Source organism: Gorilla gorilla, chromosome 13, assembly GCF_029281585.2.
Source record: "Gorilla gorilla gorilla isolate KB3781 chromosome 13, NHGRI_mGorGor1-v2.1_pri, whole genome shotgun sequence".
Taxonomy (NCBI): domain Eukaryota; kingdom Metazoa; phylum Chordata; class Mammalia; order Primates; family Hominidae; genus Gorilla; species Gorilla gorilla.
In genome coordinates, this window is record NC_073237.2 from 47784058 (window position 1) to 47805689 (window position 21632).

At 37.8% G+C, this 21632-nt stretch overlaps 1 protein-coding gene across 21 annotated transcripts in view; it reads left to right on the forward strand.

Moving 5' to 3' along the window:
• BNC2 (basonuclin zinc finger protein 2) overlaps window positions 1–21632 on the forward strand; it is a 451443-nt gene that overhangs the window by 201236 nt on the left and 228575 nt on the right. For 7 of the 21 annotated variants that reach the window (XM_063696351.1, XM_063696358.1, XM_063696353.1 and 4 more), the window contains one exon: window positions 5196–5306. The exons of the other annotated variants lie outside the window; for them this stretch is intronic. In XM_063696351.1, the coding sequence (XP_063552421.1) occupies window positions 5196–5306 (111 nt within the window). The remainder of the gene's footprint in view (window positions 1–5195; window positions 5307–21632) is intronic. 21 annotated transcript variants of the gene reach the window in all.

Consider the following 21632-nt stretch of genomic DNA (forward strand, 5'->3'; position numbering starts at 1 on the left):
TGAATTCCAGCCTGGGTGACAGAGCGAGACCTTGTCTCTAATATATTTTATTTATGTTTATATTCTATATATATATATTCTAAATAGAGGTGTTTAGCAGAATTCTGCCACAGGGTAATTTGGCTCTTTCAGATGTTCAAAAGTAGACCCAAATCTTTACTGGGATTTTCCAATGGTCCTAGGAACCCGAATAGGTATAGTTAATGCTTCTATTAAACCATGACATATGATAGATTAGTGAAGATTTAGAGAAGAGTGTAAGGAAAAACTAAAAATAGTACCCAGTGGGATTGAAACATTATGCATGCTTTCAGTACTTATTTGATAGAAGAATCTGTTTCAGAAACCAACTTCTAACAAAAGCAGTTGAATTACACAATTATTATATGTTTTTAAATTGTAGTTACATATTTTTATTGGAGTCATGGTCCACAAATTATAAGGTTAACTATTATCATGGATCATGCAGAGGAGATGAAACCACATCAAAGTTTCCTACCGTCCACTCTAAGCTGCAGTTCAAGTTTCTAACACGTTTTTGCTTCTTATAAGTGGGTGAGCTGATCTTCATTTCTTTTTCTGTGGTATCTGATTTCTTTCTGGTTGTTTCTGTTTAAAGAAATATGTACTGCTTATAGGAATGATAATTTAAGCAGTTAGAGAAGAAGTAGTCCTCTATTTGTGCAGGTAGATGGAAGGAACACCTTGCCAATGCATAACATAGTATCTCACATACTTTAATTCCCTCAATAAGTTATTGTATTTTAAAGGTAAAAGACCAGGACAGAGAAACAACAGAGGGCCTGATTCTACTAAGAATTTATAACAGTTATAAGATCCTCAACCAACTGGAAGTTGCTGTCTAGTGAGATGTGCATCTCATTTGCTATTTTGCTCCAATTTACAATAGCCAGTACTGTTTCAATAAAGGAAAAATTTAGTTTACTCTGCTAGAACTTTCTCTTGATCTGAGGGAGTTGGATAGTTGGATTATTTGAGGTTAACATACCTTAGCACCTTTAGGGCAAAATGTAACCTAGGGGTGTGATAGAATATGCCATCTAGAGGATAAGGAGTTTTAGATTATAAGGAAAATTACTCCCTTAGTGGGTTCTTCAGGAACAATTTTTTGTCTTGTGGTTGGTCACTTTCAATATATGGCAGTTGCTTTCCATTATATTCTCAGGCTCCAATCAATATGTACAATATTATGCAACTTATAGTTACATTATAACCAAAATATGTCAAATGTGGTTTCTGAGTGGCTGATTTACAGTAAGTCTTCCTCAGTCCCCAAAGTGGGTATTATGACTAATTTAAACTTTCATACACCAAAGCAATTTTTTTCATATGAAAATCGTGTGTCTTGTGGGGGGTGGGGTCTGTAGAGACAGAAGGAGCAGTAAAGCACTGCGTCAACTTACTCACATACAGATTGATTCATTGTCATCTCCTTTGCATCTCATGGATTGTTGTGAATTATTTGCTCACCCTGGGAGAGACGTGCTCTGAATTATAATAATTTAAAATCTGTGAATCTATTAAAACCATATTTGTAGCTCTAAAAAAATTGATATTCACTGGGCAGTTTGCCCAACAAGAGAAAGTCAAAGAGATTACACACTTACCCTAGGTAACAGCAACCACTCTGCCAATTCTTCCTTTGAAAGAATACAGCAGACCCAAATTATACATCTGTGGATAAGGGGAGACAAGAAAAGAACTCAGTATATCAAAATCAGAAAGTAAATACCACAATAATGGCTACAATAATGTTTCAAGATGGTATTTTAGCATAGGCCTAGTCATTGAACTAATCATAGCTTAGAGGGGTTTAAAATTGTTTAAAGTACATCCTGACGTTGTTAAGTATGTTTACCACTCTCACTTGAAATCAGAATATTCACTCATGTATGGTATACCCTGAGATCATATTGGAGAATGACAATGACTGCATTGTTTGGTGGAAAAAGTGAGGCCCAGAGTGTCACAATGGTCTTCTGATTTCTCATCTGAAGGTCTTTTCATAGGATACTTAATTAACACATCGAGCTCCCGCGGTATGCCAGGGGCTGGCAGTGTAAAGATGCATGAGAAGAAGCTAGGTGCAGTGGTTTGTGACTATAGTCTCAGCTGCTCAGGAGGCTGAGGCAGGAGGATCTCTTCCAGACTAGCCTGGGCAACACAGTGAGGTCTCCCAGTGAGGTCTCCTTCCTTTAGAAGAAAAACAAGGTGCATAAAAATAAGCTGGTGTTTCCATGGGAGCTTCGCTAAATGTGATCTTCCCGAAGGACAGGTTTAGTCCTGTTCATCTTTCAGGTCTCAGCACTTAACCATTGTGTCTGGCACTTAGTAGGAACGTACCTAATAATTGCTTGATGTGATAAATGCCAGTCTTTGTGCCATGGAATCACAAGAGGACAGGAAAACCAAGGAAGAATTTAAAAAGGGGATGGAGTTTTAGTTGAGTTCTTGAATAGTGTTTTGGGGTGCAAACAGAGTGGAGAATAGGTAAGCCCACCTAAAAGATGCTCTCCTTGAGGGCAAGAATAAAGTTGTGTTGATCTTTGTATATCCTTGTATCCAGCATAGTGCCCCATACATAGTAGGTCCTCAAAATATATGCTGTATTTTTTTCTGTATATAAACTTGAACTATACCTTTCTTAACTTTCATATTAACGAATGTGGTAAATGTTTTGGTTTCAAAACATTTCTTGTTTGATTATATCTAAATAATTTATGCTAGAAAGAAAATGCTGTCAAAAGTCTATTTCATTTAATTATGTCAATAAGAAGTTGAAAGTATTATTTGCTCAGATAATCCTCACTTTCTGATAACTGGAAATCGACTTTCTTGGGCTGTTAAGGATGACCACCTCAAATTACTACATTTGGCACTAAGTAGAGAGTCCCACTGTTAATTTTCAATTAACTACAATGTTGATTATCTTGTCAGTAACAGTGCTTTAGTTGTTTTTACCACCTAATCTCAGTTGAGGAGATCATGGAACTAACAAGAGCTTGATTGTGGATTTTATTCTTGTATAGGCCGGTTAGATTTGCAAAAGGAAAAACTCCTTGAATAAACATAGACAGCACTCCAAATTTTGGTTAGCTGTTAAATAAATGGATGCTATTATTACAAAAGAGGACTTGGCTAGAGAAGGTAGATCATCACATCTCATTACCATTTGGATAAACAACCAAAACATGTATTCTAGTGACAGTACTTTTATAACATCAGCGTGTGTGTGTGTGTGTGTGTGTGTGTGTGTGTGTGTGTGTGTGTATGTGAGTGATGTGTGCTTTTCTGAAATTAGTAGTTAGCTTTTTAGTGGAAATAGGAAGCCTACAGTGTTCTTTATTGGTTTTAAATTTTTTCAGAGTGTAATATCACTCTAGTACTAGTTCATAACTATTTGAATTTATCTGTGAATTTTTTAACTGTAGACTGAAGCAGAAAAAAAATCAAAATATGTCAGGCAAACAAAATGTTCAGGTTGAATAATGCTAACTACATTTAAGTGAATTAGCACTTCCTCAAAACATGAAAAATTTGTTAAGAATATATTGCTTCAAAATGTGTGTGCATCTGGCTTTGTATAGATTAGTGTAGACTGCATTTCAGATGGGCGGCAAAACAGATATATTTGCTGTTTAGATACCATGTTTAAACTAGGAAAACAGGTCTGCTGGATGTGTGTTGAAGTGTTTAGCTCCAGAATCACCCAATGAGTCTCAGTAATGAAAGCTGACCTATGGTTTCTTGAAAGATGTTTTTACTTAATTGCCAAGATAGCTTAGATGTTGTTTACTGTGTTGTCAGTTGCATTGTAGCATTTAGATAATTGATAGTGTTGGTCAGTAACCTTTCTGTGCATGTGTTTTTAAGCTGTTGTTTCTCTCTTTTAATGAAGCACGTTAAATATCTTTAATGCCACCTACCTGCTTTATTGGAAGATTCATGATGTTGAGAAAAACCAAATAAAATTTCTATATAGAGTTATAGGAGAGAACATTTGCAGCAGACATAGCAGAGATCAAGGGAATGCCAACATTACCAGAGTGAAGAAAACAGAGAATTGAAGATGAGACCAAAATCAGATAGATAGAGATGCCCTCTGGCAAACTATAGCTCTGGAGGAAAGTATGTTAGAAGGTAGCTCTTCATAGAAAAAAAAATGTACTTTATGGGAAAAATATTCTAAAAAACCCACATGATCTCCTATTTATTGAAATATGAATTCAAATTTTATACAAGAAATAACTCATTGAAAGGAGTTGTCAATGAAGTAGTTATTAAAATTACTGTGTTTTAACAAATAAATATCTGCATTGAAATGGCACAAGGAAAAAAATGGGGATAATTTACCAGATAAAATTTTAAAGATAGTTTCTTTAATATTTTTAATCCTAGAAGTCCTTATTGCAAGTATGACTGAAAAACTAATCATGGAAATACGTGTTTTTTTCAATTAGTTACTGATGATTTACTAGGAAAAGTTCAACAGGTAGGAAGTATTTGTTTACAGATCATTTAGGATTATAATTTTTAAGAAATGAAATGCCTACTTACTAAGGATCATGTTTGTAATGATACTAACTCCAGTGTGCCTAGATCCGTGCAGTTCCAGGGCTTGGTTTCAGAGGAAATAAATTTTGTTCTGATTAGAAAATTAACTTGCATTATGCATTTTCATATCTCTAAATCAGTCTTGACTATAAATTCATGATGCTAGTCAAATATTAAACACACTTTCATGCTTAGTAGCATAAAATAGTGTCAAATGGTAAAATAAGATGGTAAGAACTGCTCAACCTCAAAGAATTTACAGGTCTAGTTTAGGAAATTTGCTGTGATTTCTCTCTCTCTCTTTCCTTTCTTTCTTTCTTTCTTTCTTTCTTTCTTTCTTTCTTTTCTTTCCTTTCTTTCCTTTCTCTTCTCTCTTTCTCTCTCTCTTTGTTTCTTTTTCTTTTTGTTTTCTTTTTTTTTTTTTTGAGACAGAGGTTCACTCTTATTGCCCAGGCTGGAGTACAGTGGCACGGTCTTAGCTCACTGCAACCTCCACCTCCTAGGTTCAAGCAGTTCTCCTGCCTCAGCCTCTGGAGTAGCTGGGATTACAGGCATGCACCACCATGCCTGGCTAATTTTTTCTATTTTTAGTAGAAACGGGATTTCACCTTGTTTTTCAGGCTGGTCTCAAACTCCTGACCTCAGGTGATCCACCCGTCTTGGACTTCCAAAGTGCTGGGATTACAGGCGTGAGCCACTGCACCCGGCTGAAAGTTGCTATGATTTCTAAGGTACTTCCTTAATTTATAAAGAAGTTACAGGTCTAGTTTAGGATAGTTGCTGTGATATCTAAGGCACTTACCTGCTTCTGCCATGAAGCATTGTGCTAATGCTGCCTATAGCCTGCCTATTCTGAATTTAAGATTCACAGTATTCTGAATCTAAGAATAGGCAGGGTGTAGGCAGCATCAGCACAATGCTTCATGGTATAGGTGAAGCATTCTGGTGCTCACATCTCACGTGGACACGAACTCTGAGAGTTTATCCTAGAGCAGAACAGCGTTTTCAGCTGAGGACAACAAAACCTTCTCCTTACTGAGTCTCTTGTAGATCCCCTGTTTTTTTTTGTTTTTGTTTTTGTTTTGTTTTTTTGTTTTGTTTTTTCCTGAATGCCCTTACTGCCCCTGCTTTTATTTTCCTTTCATTTTTATGAATCTGTCATTGATGAGCATCCTACCCAACACCAGACCAGATTAGGATACAGGCAGTTTACAGGAATTTTTACCGCATAGAAACCCTGAAGTTGTAGTTGCTTCCTGCAAGGCCAGAAATTCTCTTCAGTGTCCCCAGACAGTCTCAGCTAAAAGGAGAGAGGCCTTGAGCAAAAACTTGGTATAGGCTTATGAGTCAAGACCATGGTTGGATGCAATTGTAGTGGAATTTCTCTGGATAGGAAAGTTCTGGACCCATGAACTTGTGGTTGGGAGGGGTAGTGAGAGTCAGACATTCTGGGCAAAGTGCAGCATTAGGGAAGATTTAGCATGCTTCTGAGCAACAAAATGTGTAGATGCCAGCCAGGGAAGGACTGGCGTGGAAAGGAGGGACAACCTTGGGACTCCGAAGTATGTTTAGGAAATCAATAACGTGGAGCATTCCCTATCAAATTCAGTGTTTGAGATGAAATGAATACTGATGTCACAAGTCCAGAGTGTCTTTTTCTTGTCGTGGTATTTCCCTTTACATTGGGAAACAGGAGGAATAAAGGCCTATTATTTCGAGAAGCAGGATAAAGGTGGAATTGAGGATCAATGGAGGGTTAAGTTTTCATAACTAATCTCTAATAATAATGGCAAGTTAGTTGGGTTAGCCGTTTTCTTGCCAGGGGCTTACCTCCTCCCTTGTTTTGGACCATACATTTAATATAGCAGGACTTTATAGGTAGACTCTAGGCAAGTTTCTATAGGTTTAACAGTACATTTATTCAATGAGGAAATTACTTATTAAGGCAAAAATTTATTTGGAAAAATCTGTTTTCATGTGTCTGCTTTCAGATTTTTTTCTTTCTTATTAAGTAAGGAAATAATATTCACACCTGACTCTTTAAAATTTTGTTCAGTGGATTAGATATCCCAGCAGGCACATTTGAATTGACGCTATTGGACATTATTACTCTTTTTGAGATTTTTGAAATGCTCTTTTGTGTTTTTTACCTGTGTAAAGTCACTGGAATGCAGTTACAGAAATACATAATTTTAGAGCAAATATTCTAAGAACTAGAATATTAGTACCAAGAATATCATAATATTAGAGATCATGAAGTTCAGTCCCTTCTTTTTATAGTATAGTCCAGAGTCACAGAGCTGGAATACATAACCTTCTTGGTAAATTAGAAAGAACTCATATTTGTATTAGTTTGAAAACAGAGTGGGCCAGGCATGGTAGCTCACGCCTGTAATCCCAGCACTTTGGGAGGCTGAGGCCAATGGATCATGAAGTTAGGAGTTTGAGACCAGCCCCAAGATGGTGAAACCCTGTCTCTACTAAAAATACAAAAATTAGCCAGGGACGGTGGCGGGCGCCTGTAATCAGCCCAGCTACTCCGGTGGCTGAGGCAGGAGAATGGCTTGAACCCGGGAGGTGGAGGTTGCAGTGAGCCGGGATTGCGCCACTGCACTCTAGCCTGGGCGACAGGGCAAGACTCCGTCTCCAAAAAAAAAAAAAAAAAAAAAAAAAGAGTAAACAGTGGAGTGCCCATGGATCACTGGAATTGAGTGAGCGAGTAGGGGAGGTGTTAGGGATGTTATTGATGAAATCACTTGGCTGTATAGTGAAGCAGATGAGATAATCAGAAAGGGTATAACCAGAATAGACTGTAACCTCCTTGAGGGCAGATCATAAGCTTTCCTTTTTATATTGCTACTACTGTTTAAGGCACTTACTGCAGGTAATAGCAACTTTAAAAGCATTTGTTTAAAATTATAATAAAAACACATTGATTTAGTAACCTTTTAAGAATGGTGTTTCTAGAGAAGGAAGCAGTAGAAAGTCTCCCTGATTTTATGCCGTCAAATATTCATTCCTTTTTCTGTTTTAGGTAGGATATTTTCTCTTGTTTTATTTTATTTTTTGAGACAGTCTCACTCTGTCACCCAGGCTGGAGTGCAGTGGCCTGATCTCAGCTCACTGCAACCTCCACCTCCTGGGTTTAAATGATTCTCCTGCCTCAGCCTCCTGAGTAGCTGAGACTACAGGCATGCACCACCATGTTCAGCTAATTTTTGTATGTTTAGTGGAGACGAGGTTTCACCATATTGGCCAGGCTGGTCTTGAACTCCTGACCTCAGGTGATGCACCTGCCTTGGTCTCCCAAAGTGCTGGAATTATAGACATGAGCCACTACACTCAGCCCGGGTATTTTCTCTTGTGATGAGTTAAAATGTGGCCAATTACCTCTGACCATGCCTCATTGTAATCAGTATTTATTTTAAGGTATGAATCCTAGAATTTAAATAAAGTATTGGCGATGTGGTGTAATTAGTGTAGAGTAGAATGAGACCTTGCCCTGTTGTACACTTCATAGGTTTGTTGTGTTTACTTTTTTGAGCCGTATGCTCTAGAATGTTTTAAATTTGTAGCATCACATCATCTACCATTTAGAGGACCAGAATATCTATTCTGAGTACATAAAGTAGACTCATGAACTGATATGTGAATGTTTTCCCCTCTGAAGGAGAAATATTGGGAGTTTAACAGCTTGAGTAGAAATTTCCTTTTGAATGGTTAACCAAACTGGTATCACTTTTAAGGTCCTAAATCCCAATCTGTTTTTCTAGGGAAACATGTTGGCAGCTGTTCGAAATAACTAGCGGTTTAAAGACAATTGTTAGTGTGGTTTTCAACACACTTAAAGCTTAGACCTGCTCTGTTACTTGTCTTTGATGCTAAGGAGTTGTCTAAGTAGTTGAGTTAAATAATTTCAGATTAGTTTTATGCATTAAATGGTTTGGTTTTATTTTTAAAAACCTCTGTTATTATTTAATTCTGTAGTAGACATTTACAAAATAATTTTTCTTATGTGTATTTACATGGACATTAAAAACATCTTAAGAAATTAATTTTATTGATGTTTTTAAGTTCAGGAATGTTCTCACAACAAATCACACACACACAACACATGTAGTCTTTAGAAATAGACATGAAAATAAGATCATTAGATGTTCATGGCTGCTTAATAGGAGTCTCCAAAGCAATAGAAATATTAATATATTGGAACTCTGATGGAGGGAATCCCTGAGTGCAGAGAGGAAACTGATAACACTAAACTTTAATGGCCTCGGAAATTATGAGACAGAGGACTCCAGAGTCTTCTATAATATATACCTTAGCTTTATTTTCATCTCTGGGGAACTAACATACAGCTATATAGTATACTGATCACTTCCCCATATACTATTGAAGTCAGTCTCCAAGTAAACTTGTGATTTAATAAGGGCAGGTGGTACCTGCTGTTTTATAAATGAGGAAACTGGTTGAGAGAGTTTATGTGGTTTATCCAAGTAAGTTCAAACAGTTAATAAGGACTAGCTATAGTAAGACTTAAAACCTAGGGTTTTTTTGTTAGAAGATGAGTATATTACCCATTACATCTGTTCTTCTGATGATACATGAATGAAGTAAGGGCTCACACCTTCTTTCTCTCTAGGAATGAAGAAAGGAACCCCTAGGTTGTAAAATCAATTTTACCACATGACGTTGGGAAGGTTAATTACTTTTCTTGAGCCTCAGTTTCCTTACATTTAAAATGGGAATAATGGTATATACACTTTAGAATATTTAGGATTAAGTTAGATCATCTACAGTCATCCTTCAGTATCTGTAGAGAATTGGTTCCAGGACCTCCCTCAAATACCAAAATTTGAGGACGGTTTAGTTCCTTATAAATGGCATTACTATGCATATAATCTATGTCCATCCTCCCGTACACTTGAAATCATCTCTATATTACTTACAATACATAATATAATATAAAACGTAAATACTATGTAAATAATTGGTATACTGTATTGATTTTTAAATTACTATTATTTTTATTGTTGTGTTGTTATTTTTTTTTTCCTGAATATTTTCAATCTGCAGTTGGTTGAATTCATGGATGCAGAACCCACAGATACAGAGGGCCTGTTGTATAGCAGTCATATTGGCTGGCACATTCTGTGGAAACTTAGTTTTTCCCCCTTTTTGTCCTTTCTCTTTTTCTGCTATCCAATAAAGTTTGGCTTTGTTTGTGAAGGCTAATTATAGTCCGTGCTAATGGATACCTTAGGCAGCTTATGTTCTGCTAAAGAGTAGGAGGTGCACACATAAACAAGGAACTAATACAAAGTGGTATGTATTTTTTTTTTTTTTGGAGACGGAGTTTCGCTCTTATGGCCCAGTCTGGAGTGCAGTGGCGCAATCTCAGCTTACTGCAACTTCTGCCTCCCAGGTTCAAGCTATTCTCCTTCCTCAGCCTCCCTAGTAGCTGGGATTACAGGCATGTGCCACCACGCCTGGTTAATTTTGTATTTTTAGTAGAGACAGAGTTTCTCCATGTTGGACAGGCTGGTCTTGAACTCCCAACCTCAGGTGATCCGCCCGCCTTGGCCTCCCAAAGTGCTGGGATTACAGGCTTGAGCCACCGCGCCCGGCCCCAAAGATGTGTAATTTTCAAGGGGAAGTCCAAGACATTGTAGGCAAGGGATGCAAAGTGCTAGTAAATAGTACAATTGGAGAACAACTAATTATGGGATCCCTAGTGTGAGTAAAACTTATTTGGGGGTGAGATGTTAGATTTGTAAAATATTTTGCAGAGAATAATTTGGCTGAATACAGATATTAACTGAACATATAATTCTGTTTCAGGCATCTATTTGGTTGCTGGAGGTACAGTGGTGACTCTAACAAAGTCCTTTCCCCTTGGAGATTATATTCTAGTGGAGAAGACAAATAGTAAAGAACAGATAAAATAGGGAGTATAATAAGGGCTATGAAGAAAAAAGCAGAGAATAAGGGGATGGGAAGTGAGGCTAGAGAGGAGCCTGTTATTTTACATCGTGTGGCCAAGAAAAGCAACGCTGAGAAGATGACAGTTGAGCAAATAACTGAATAAAATGAGAGAGCAAGCCCTGCACAGATCAAGGGAAGAATATTCTAGCAGAGAGAACAACAATGACAAAGACCGTGATGCAGAAACAAGCTTGGTAATTTTTTTTTTTTTTTTGAGACGGAGTCTCGCTCTGTCACCAGGCTGGAGTGCAGTGGTGCAATCTCGGCTAACTTCGGTTTCCACCTCCTGGGTTCAAGCGATTCTCCTGCCTCAGCCTCCCGAGTAGCTGGGATTACAGGCATGCACCACCACACACAGCTAATTTTTGTATTTTTAGTAGAGATGGGGTTTCACCATGTTGGCCAGGATGGTCTCAATCTCCTGACCTCCTGATCCGCCCACCTCGGCCTCCCAAAGTGCTGTGATTACGCGTGAGCCATTGTGCCCGCCGCAAGCTTGGGATTTTGAGAAGCAGCGTGGTTGCCAGTGAACAGGGGTCCTGAAATTGCAGAAGGGCACAATGAAACGGAGAGCCCTTTTACATGGCGGTACAATAGAATTTGACTGTAATACTATTGTCAGGGCCCTCTGCATTAAGTAAGTCAGTGCACGTGTGTGCATTCACATGCCCCCTCTTCCATCCATCTGCCATTTACCCACACCTGTCCATCTATCCATCCATTCAGCCATTCAGCAAATATTTATTGAGGACCTCTCTTAAGTTAGCCACTGTTCTAGGACCTAGCTCTCAAATGAATTCATGCTTAAGTTTAATCACATTCAAAAAAAGAGACAATTGCGATGATCAATGGTTTGTGTATCGGCGTAATGTATTTTTCTGATCCTAGTTGATGATTTTAAGACAATGTAAACTGTCACCTTAAAATCTTCTGTGTCCTTCAGCCATTGCTTTTTAGAGGGAAAAGAGTATAAGAGAAAAAAGTTGGGTGGGGGGTGTGGGCATAAGAAAGAGTGCCTTCAACATCTGGGTAAAGAGAGCACTGGTTATTTGGTAGTTGGATTGTCTGTTCTGGGATAGTTGGTAAATTAGCTGTGAGGCAAAGTACAGTCTTTCCTTAAGAGACAGACCAAGTTGTTTATTGATGCTGGGGAGGAAAAGGGCTGGGCACATGCTTATAAGACCTATGATCTTTCCCAGAATTTGGAAGGATAAGAGAATTGTTAAGAATTTGACATTGGAGCTGTTCCCTCTAATTGTGGCTTAGACCATTTGATGGGAAAAAAAATATTAAGGAATCCAGGAGGTGATATGCTGAACAATATGGGGACTATTCATGGTGAAAACAAGCATTTACCCAAGTATTTGACCAGGGTAATGTGTGTTTTAGTTTCAGGTAGTAGAAACTGAAGTGGCTTTGTTTCACAGTGGCATTTAGGAACATTGACTAAAATATACCGGGCTGTTTAAAGTTTTGTTTTCTTTTTTTCCCCCTCTCCCTTACAGTACTCCCCCTGACTCCTAATTCTCCAACCTTATAGCTGTCTGTTTCCATGTTTTGAGATTACTGCAAAAACACTTAATAGCACACATATGAAAATTTTTGTAAATGTCTAAATAGTTTAACAATGAAAATTTTCACTCATTCTACATATATTACTGATTTGGAGAATTTCTAAATTGCTGCACAGTTTTATTGCAATGTAGAGATGTCCCCATTCCCTTGCAAATTAGTAAATTAGGATCTCCTTCTACCTCTGAGTGCTATGGATGCCATCCCTTCTCTTGCCCCGAAATTCTGGCCTATTATTGAACTTCTGTTTATTCTACTTAGGGGGTTGGTTCCTTTAAAAGTGTATTATTACATATATTAAACATAAGAATTTTAGAAAAACAGAGATTACAAAAAGCAGGAACGTCATCTGTAACCCTAACTGGCCTGCCCTAAGATCAACACACCTATGTATCCCAAGTAGCCCCCACAAATTATGCTTCAGGTGACATCATAGTATGATATATATAATATTGATATGATGTAATGTCATTGATGCATTTGTGTATTTGTATGTCTGATATTATGAACAGCCTTCTATCATCTTCAGAGTCTGCACATTATTCCATTATATGGATAAAACAGTTCTCCTAGAGTTTATTTCTAATTCTTTCCTGTTATTAATACACGATAAGCCTCTTTCTGGTCCAAGCGCATTCCCTTCAGCCTACTGATGGCCAAGTCACACCTCTGTTTCCATCTGGCAGTCCCTTTCTCTCAACTTCCATTCAGAACTCAGCCTTTAGAAAGAGGACATAAAAAATTTGTTTCCTCTTCTGCCTTAGCCTCCCACAGTCTAGCTTCTGTTTCTTGTCTTCTCCACAACAACAGCTCTGGAGCGCTGACCTCTCATCTGAAGCATATTGTAGAAGCGTTTCTGTTTTTTTTTACTTATTTCTCTGTGACATTTGATGCCACTGACCACTTTTGCTCCACCTTTAAGTCTTTGGATTTTCTAACTCTTCATTGTTCCAGTTCAATCTTTATTTTTCTGACTCCTTGTTTTCTAGTTCATCTTTGTATCCTTTTAAACATAAATCTTTTCCAGGTATTCTATACTGGGTTTTCACCTGCACACTTGGGGTAGTTGTACTCATTCCCATTATTTTAAATTTCTGCAGATTTGATGTTAACTGCCCACCTGTTTCTCCAACCCAGGCTTCTCTGTAGGGCTCCATATTTGTATGGAGCTCTCTCGGTTGATCCACTTCAAAACTAAGCCAGTCAGAAGCTAAATTTTTAGTGTCTACCCTTGCCCCACTATAGTCAGCCCCCACCGTTCTTTAAATAGCATCACCATCTGGCTAGAAACCAGAAAGTCAGCTTAGACTTGTCCTTCTCCCTAGCTCATACCTCCTTCCCCAATTTGAAATGGCAACTGACTTCTGTTTCCCCGTTCATTATTCTGCATCCCCAGTGCCTCTAATCTTGTAAAGATTCCCTCTGTGAGGAGTTGTTTTGAATGGGTATAAATTTAGTTGTATAAGATGAATAAGTCCCAGAGATCTGCTGTACAACATATTGCCTACAGTTAACAATATGATATTGTGCACTTAGAAATTTGTTAAGACGGTACTTCTCATGTTAAGCATTCATACCACAAAACAAAAACAAATAAAACCCTAAAGGTCCACATGGAAGCTTTTGGAGATGATGAATATGTTTATTATTCTGTTTGTGGTGATGGTAGCATGAATGCATACATATATCCAAACTCACCAAATTGTAGACATTAATTTTGTGTGGTTTTTTGTATACCAGTTATACCTCAGCAAATCTTGAGGTGAGGGAGCCTTCCATTATTTCTTGATTTCAGACTCCACTTTCAACATTCTTGAGGCTGTTTCTCCTACTGGTACTGTGAATTCTGTCCCTCCCCACCCCCGAATCCTACCATCAGTTCTCCTGGTGCATCGAATGAGACAGAAACTCCTCAGCATGGGTGGCCCCATTGTCGTCCCTTTGTCCTTTCTTGTAACCACTTTTCTTGTCTCCTGCTTTTACGGGTGAGTAGGGTTCTCCCTTTCCTCCATTCTCGGGGTAGAATTAAGCACATTCTCTTCTGTGTTCCCTGAGCACCTACACACAGGGTTACTCAGCCTTGGAACTGGTAACATTTTGTGTTGGATAATTCTTTGTGCTACATTGTGGGATATTCAGCAGCTTCTTGACCTCTACTCATAGCTACCAGTAACTGTCCTCCACACTCAGTTGTGACAACCAAAAGTGTCTCCAGACATTCCCAGTGTTTCCTGGGTGACAAACCTCCCCTGTTAAGAACACTGCCTTGTATGTGCCTCTTCTGAAGTACTTACAATGCGTGGCGAATATGTCCACACGTGTCCATCTTCATTCTGTCAGAGGTCAGTACATCTGTGGCTTCTAGAACAGTACTGAGATCAGAGTGGCCCCCAGTCAGCACGTGTTCTTTGCTGCCTGACTGTGCATGCCACGACAGTCGTTCGCTGCTGCTCTAGACAAATGAGAAAGGAAAGTCAGCAATTGTGGAGAATTTTGCCATTTGGAACAGTTTGATAGTTTGATAATAGGCTTTGCTTTGTAACAAGTGAATTCAAGGAAAATATTCTATAATAGGCACATGAGGGAAGTTGTATAATATCTTTTGTTAGAATTATTTCAAAAAGAGACTCGATTTTTTAAAAGTCTGATTCATTCATTTAATTAATTTGTCAATAATGCTTGAATTTTGTTTTGTGCTAGGGACTTTATTTATTCCTGGATGAAATAGTCCTGCCTTTTTATGGCCTTTTAGACTTTTCAGATAGATAGTCAAGGAGGAACTGTAATACAGTGAGATAAAATAAGTCACTGCAGCGGAGATTTCCAAGATAGTTACCTGAGTCTCATACTGTCGGCAGATGCGGCCTGCGGGTGTGTATAGGAGCAAATTCCAAGTAATCTTAATACATTGATGCTTTGTAGGATTTAGCAATAAGCAGTGTCCCCCCATATTTGCTTTTATTCATCTTTATTTTAGTGAATTTGGAGAATTTGTGTTTGAAGATAGTGGCTCAAAATTAGCATGGTCATGAAGCATTTGATATTTCCTTTATGCTGTATCGTAATGATTTTCCCTCCCCCAGTTTTTCCCTCCTTTACTTGAATTTCTGTAATATGAAGCATAATGTGGCAAGGATTCTGATCTCATGGCCTAGTCTGTCTGCAGAGGTGTATGTGAGTGAGACCCCTTTTAATCATTCGTATAATGATTGGTGGCTCCCTGTTGTTAAACCACAGTTATTGATCTATCATCGCTGAAGTACATGGCTGAAGGAACTGGTGCTGTCAGGCATTGATTGACTAGGAAGGAAGTGTAGAGCTATTCTAACTCACTTTTATTTTCATCAGCAACAGTTACAGTAGAGACTTGTGCAAGACCTCCATGATGGAACATCATTTTTCCTGCATTAAGAGGTGTCTGATGTGACTGAAATTGCTGGGATAACTCAAACTGCTGCATTTAAAATATTTAGAACAGAATACACTGTCCAAAACCTTCTTATCTGACTTGGCTAATGGTTCAGGCTCTGGAAAATAAATTTGGGGGCATGGGGGATGGGTAAAAAAGAACAGATCTAGTATAAAATTGTTCCAAAGCAAATTGAGCAACCTATATGTTAATATTTTACTGAAGAAATATATCTACACAAATTAACTCAGACAAAACAAGTGTGTTTTTGTGTAAGTTAAATTGTTTAATGGCTGTTCAAATAATTAAGTTCAAGTCATAATTAATAGCTGTCTTTTGGTACTGTTGTTATGTTTTGGTCTGTTTCAGGAGGATTTGGGACCTGCATGCGCAAATATTTTAGATAAGGATATAAACTGAAGATAGTAAAGATAATTATTAAAAGTGCCTCTCTTTCATTAGCACAACTTACGTACATTTTAACATCTGAGATGAGCATTGTTTATTTTAATGGACTCTTTAATAATGCTTATGTTATGCCCTGAAATCTAGTTAGAATGAAAATGAGCAAGAACAACAAAAATAAATGGTGTTGGGATTCGGCAGAGGAAAGATGGGAGGAGTGCAATAAGAGAGTGAAACCAAAAGAGAGGACAAAAAATACAATTTCTACTGTAGTTGCCTAAGAGCCTGTGCTTTTGTCCGTCTCTCTGAATGTTTTATTTTTGCTATAATTACAGCATCTTGCCTGCACTTTGTCCCTCTGATCCTTTGTTAAAGCCCAGATCACTCTGCAGACTGCGCTTGTAGGTGTGATTTATTGAGTGACAAGTAGCTGTAGGGTAGAACACCCGCCTCTGTACCTGAGTAAAGTATTAGACATCACAGAGCTGGGGCAGGCAGGAGGGGGGCCGAGGAAGGAGTGGGGGAGGCGAAAAGCAAAGAGCAGTAACACAGCAGCTCCTGGATACAGATCAGACAAGAGGTTCTGCCACAAATCACCTAGAAACATGTCAGACGCTGCATGTTTGTTGTTTTACACTGAGGGCACAGCCGTAGTCCAAAAGTATTGATTCTTTTCTTTGTACAGAGACAGAGACTGTCAGACCTAGCAGGCTGACCTTGGTATGGTGCAGACAACTATTCCCCACCCTGCCGACCAGATGAACCCCACAGGAGCAGCCTAGGCAAGATATGCCAATGTCCACTTCACAGGCACAGAGAGAAACCGATGCCTGCTGAAACGGCTCCTTCTGTTTCCCAAACACTTCCCCCGCCAGGCCCCCAGAGTGCTCCTTGTGACAGAAAATTGGAGGCAGGATTCTTGGAGGGAGCGTGTGTGCTTTTTTGTGTGTGTCTTAAAACACACAAAAAGAAGCCCTTTTTATTTCATTTGTCTGTGAGATAAACTGAAGGATGTCTGGGCAATGGTGTATATGTGTGCATTTTGTATTTAAGGCGGCAAGAGGAGATAGTTTATTTTCTGTTTGTACATATCGAAGGGGAGATTTCTGTGTGTGGGCACTTAACATTTGTGAGTGCTTGTGTTTCCCCTCTTCTCTATTTCAAAAGCTTTGGTGAGATGGGGAAGAGTAATCAACTGTCACACTTAATTGATCTGCAGTTATTTTAAAAGTTGTTTAACAGTAAAGCTACACAGACCCATTTGTCCATATGAATCTGCAGTTCTCTTTATAGTCTTAAAATTCACTGTACTCTTAAGTCATTTTGCAGCATTTAAAAAATTCATTTATTCTGAAAATCAGGTAATTTTAAACTAAAAATACTAGTTTGTAATTTGGAAATCATCTAATATAAACAGAAACATATAACCGCCAACATTTTGAAATCAAGAGTTCAAAACTTGATCCCATAAACCATTAGGGAGTAGGGCCCACAGGGTGCCCTTGAGGAAGTATACCCTATCTCCTGTTGGGCTTGGTGTGTCAAGACTTCGGTTTGCCAGAAATGCTTGCCTCCAAGTAGAAGGTGTTTCAGTTACTCTTTGCTGAAGCCGAGTGTTTTATTTTGACTAACAATAACAGGGAGGATGCCTTTCTCCCTTTCACTTTTAGGAATGTTGTTGCATGCACAACTTCTGTCCATAAGATTGAGCTGTCCATGAGGAAAAACTCCAGTAGATTTCAGATTTGCCCGAAGGAAAATATGAGGCACACTGATGGGGAAGAAAAGTGATGATATCATGTGCACTTAGGGTGTAAAAACCTCTCCTTTAAAAACGAGGTTTCTCTTTTTCAAGTAAAATAATGCAGACAGGTTCAATATGTGTAATACTATATTACATTTGTGTAATTCACCTTAAGTCTTTTATTAAAATGAATTTTTCAAAAAGTAGACCACTGAAGATAAAAATAACAAGTAAGGCATCTTGAATTCTTTATTCACTTTCATGAAAAGCCCCATTATTTTCTACATCTCCATTTTCACATTCATCCTATTTGTTTAAGTGACTGGTTTGGCAACCTAAAAGAAAACCCAATGGTTAAAAAAAAACGTTTGTTTTATAGTTAGTTTTTACTTGTTTTTAAAGTATGAGATCTCTGTGTAGTATTGAGTTTTGCAGACTCCTGAGAGAAAAAAAAATTCTAATAAAAGTGCTGTTATCTGAAACCAATGACTCAATTAATTATTTTGGTTTCTTATGTTGATTCTAAATATTTCTTGTTTCTCTTTGTTGGGTCTTTATGTCTCATCCAAAACAGATTTACATTTTGAGGTTAGAAACAGCTGAACAACTCTGCCTTTGGGTATTAACAAAATAAGCAAACTATTTAGGATATATCAATGTCTTTACAAAAGGATATTCCACTTATAAAATGGGAGCTGAGGAACACATATGCTGGGTAAGAAATACCATCTAAGAAAAATAGTGCATAGAATAGATTAGGAATGGTTTAAGATCTGAACACTCAGGATTGGTATTTCTTAACACTCTATTTTTTATTTTAATATATACATGCTAATCGTCTTTCTCTCTTCTCCGTATATGTTATAGTCACTTGATTTACTACTGAAATTATATTGCTTTTGAAAGTGTCAGTTGAGTTATCCCTTGCCTTGTTAGTATCATGTTTGATTTCTTGGACAGAGACATAAATCACTATCTAATATGCAGGTCTTTTGAAGACGCACCCAAGGTTTATTGCCAGTAACAGACTAGTGGCCTTATGTGGACTTTCCATGAATAAAACAGATTGATGAGCCATTTTATAGCATCGCAAGCTGTATTATAAATACATCACCCTTTTCAGTAATTTAACGTGAGGAACAGCCTAATGAGCTCCCAGCCATGATCAGCCAGAGCTGGGAGTTTTGTTTAGCTTCTAGGACAAGTGACTGGTGGAGGGTAAGAAACCCAAACCCTGTAATGTTTTCCCCAGTTCTGTGACAAAATCTTGTAATATGAATCATTTGAAGTAATAGTAAAGTAAAGATGCATTTAGAATCTGTCAGAGTAATAAAGGGAAATGTAAAGTGGGTCTGATTTTGCTTATAGCTGAAATCTAAGGTTAAGATGATAGGCTTTTTAAGTTACTTGTTTTTCTTTTACTGATTGAAGTCATCAATTGAATCAACAGATTATCATTTTGAAATATACATGATGTAATATCTACCTGATAGCTTGGAAAAGGAACAGGTAGATATAGTTACAACATCGTAACGGTCTCTTTTGAAAGTATAGCTTAAGATGACCATTGTTTCTGTATTCAAGCCTTCTCTTTTGCACAGCTTACAACACTTTACCTTTATTTTTTCATTAATCCTTAAAATATCCCTGTGGAATAGGATGAGTGGGTGGCATCTTAGGGTAAACAGTTACTATCCTTTCTGGTGAGGAAACCGAGGCATATAGAAATGGTTGTTTTTAAAGAGTTGTCTGACTAGAAAGAAAAGCAAGATAAAATTAATTTTTAGAAGTGAAAAATATTTTGCATTACGTATAGCACATGTCAATATTTAGAAAACTTACACAAACATAACTTTGTGGACCTATAATTTTCTAAAAGTTTGGAAAGTAGGCGACACTTAGGATTGGAAAAGGCATAGCTTTGTGAATAATTTTTTTGCTACCTGGAAGCTGCAATATATTTTGAGCTAGAAGCTTCTATAAGATATTTCCCTTTCCTGAATGCAATTGATTATGCTATACTGCATAATACTACATTTACCTATATATAATCCAGTTAAAACTGTATTAGGTATTTATAGAAGTCAGACTTTGGTCTGAAATGCCATTATTTATAAACACAAATCAGTGAGTAATTAGTCTACTATGTAAAAAAAATAAAAAAAAATTTTGAAATAATCTTTTCTACTGTGAAAACAGCCAGGCAGTTTGGTGGACTCTGTTATTCATATGTCAGACGGGAATTACCTTGAGTGTACAGGGAAGAATGAAGAACTGAAAAGGCTTTAATTGTCTTTAAAGAATAGGTAAAAACAGAATATTTTACCACTAAGGCATGAACACATCAGTGATGCCCTAACCAGTTGAGCTCAATCCTGCCTACACTGAGACACAATGCACTTTCAATTTAAAAATACATCTAATTTAAATGGAATGGTCCTATTTATGCCCCCTGTTCCTTATTAAAAATGGTCGACAAGTAAAATTCCGTTTAAGAATACCTGCAGACAGTCAATATTGCTTTGAATTTTAAAGAGTTCCTGTGTCTTGTGAATGACATTATGCCTTTAATATTCTGTATTCAGGGCAGAGTCCTTTTGAAACCAACTGTGCATTTATCTCCATTTTTGCTTTCTTGGTCTTTGCCTTCCTCTGCCATGCACCCAGGGTTGAGTGCTGACTGCAGGTCTAAGCTTATCAGATTGGATGAACCTCTTCGGTGTCTCCATTTTGGAAACCGCGGGTGAGAATTTAATGTTCCCCTAGCCCACACTTTGAAAATGCAAGATTACAGAAGATTTATGAAGGCCTCTGTGTCTCCATAGCTCTGTTCTTTGGGGTACCTCTGAAGTTTACTACTGAGCGAATGATCTTGGCATGTTAGTATAGGCTGAGCCAAAGTTTGTGCTGTATTATTTATGATTCTATAGCATTGGCCTCTCAAACAAATGAAGTTTATTGACGTATCATCTGGAACAAAATTTTGGCTAATTCATAATTTATACATCAGAAATAGATGCCTTTCTCTTATAGATTGTGCCACTTGAACATAAAATAAGATTTTAAGATTAAAAGAAACAGAGGCCTGTAGAAGTGGCTTTTCAAGCTTGTAGTCATTGATAGTTTTTTAATCCCTGAACAACACAAAACAAAGGAAGACAGAATATACTTTTCCCTCTCCCATACTTCCCTTTTCTGTCTCTAATTGTAAGCTCTTGTGCACCAGTGCTCCTACTTTTCCTCTGAGTTTAGTGATAGTTCATAAGAAAAGCATTAGGCTTATGGAAAGAAAGATCTGTCGCCAGTGGACTTGATTCTCCCTTGTGATTTATAAGGGTCTGAGAAAGCAGTCTTCCAGGTCTTCTCTTCTCAAGGACTCTGGGAAAGTCTTGTTCATAACTAATGGTTCTTAAAGAATTGGTCAGCTGCAGACCACTGGCCTCTCAAAACACTGGGTGGTTCAGGTGGATAGCACACGCTGCTTTGCAACTCCAAGATGCAGTGGGTGTGCTGGGGCCCGTGAGTCCGTCCTGGAAGACCTTTGGAAATTCTGTGTTAGTCAGGCTCATTCTCTTTTTCACTGGATGTGCACACAGATTTTTGTAGAAATCATTTGATATCCCAGTAGTGTATAAAGCATGGGATGATATATGCATTCACACACTTACATATCAAAGATACACTTCTTCTATGTTTTTGTCTTTCATACAGAGTCTAAGGCGACTAAGTCGTTATGCTATTTTAGCACATAAAGATATCATTGGTTTTAACTCAAAGTGATTGACTCAAACTATATTTTTATCATAGTTTGAGTACCTCATACTTGTTAACTGCCCTTACGTGCATGGTCACCTTTAGAGGGCATAATTCTGCTAAAAAACTATTCCTAATGAATTGCAAATGGAGATGAGTTAAGTAAGCTGTGTTAATTATGTCATTTGC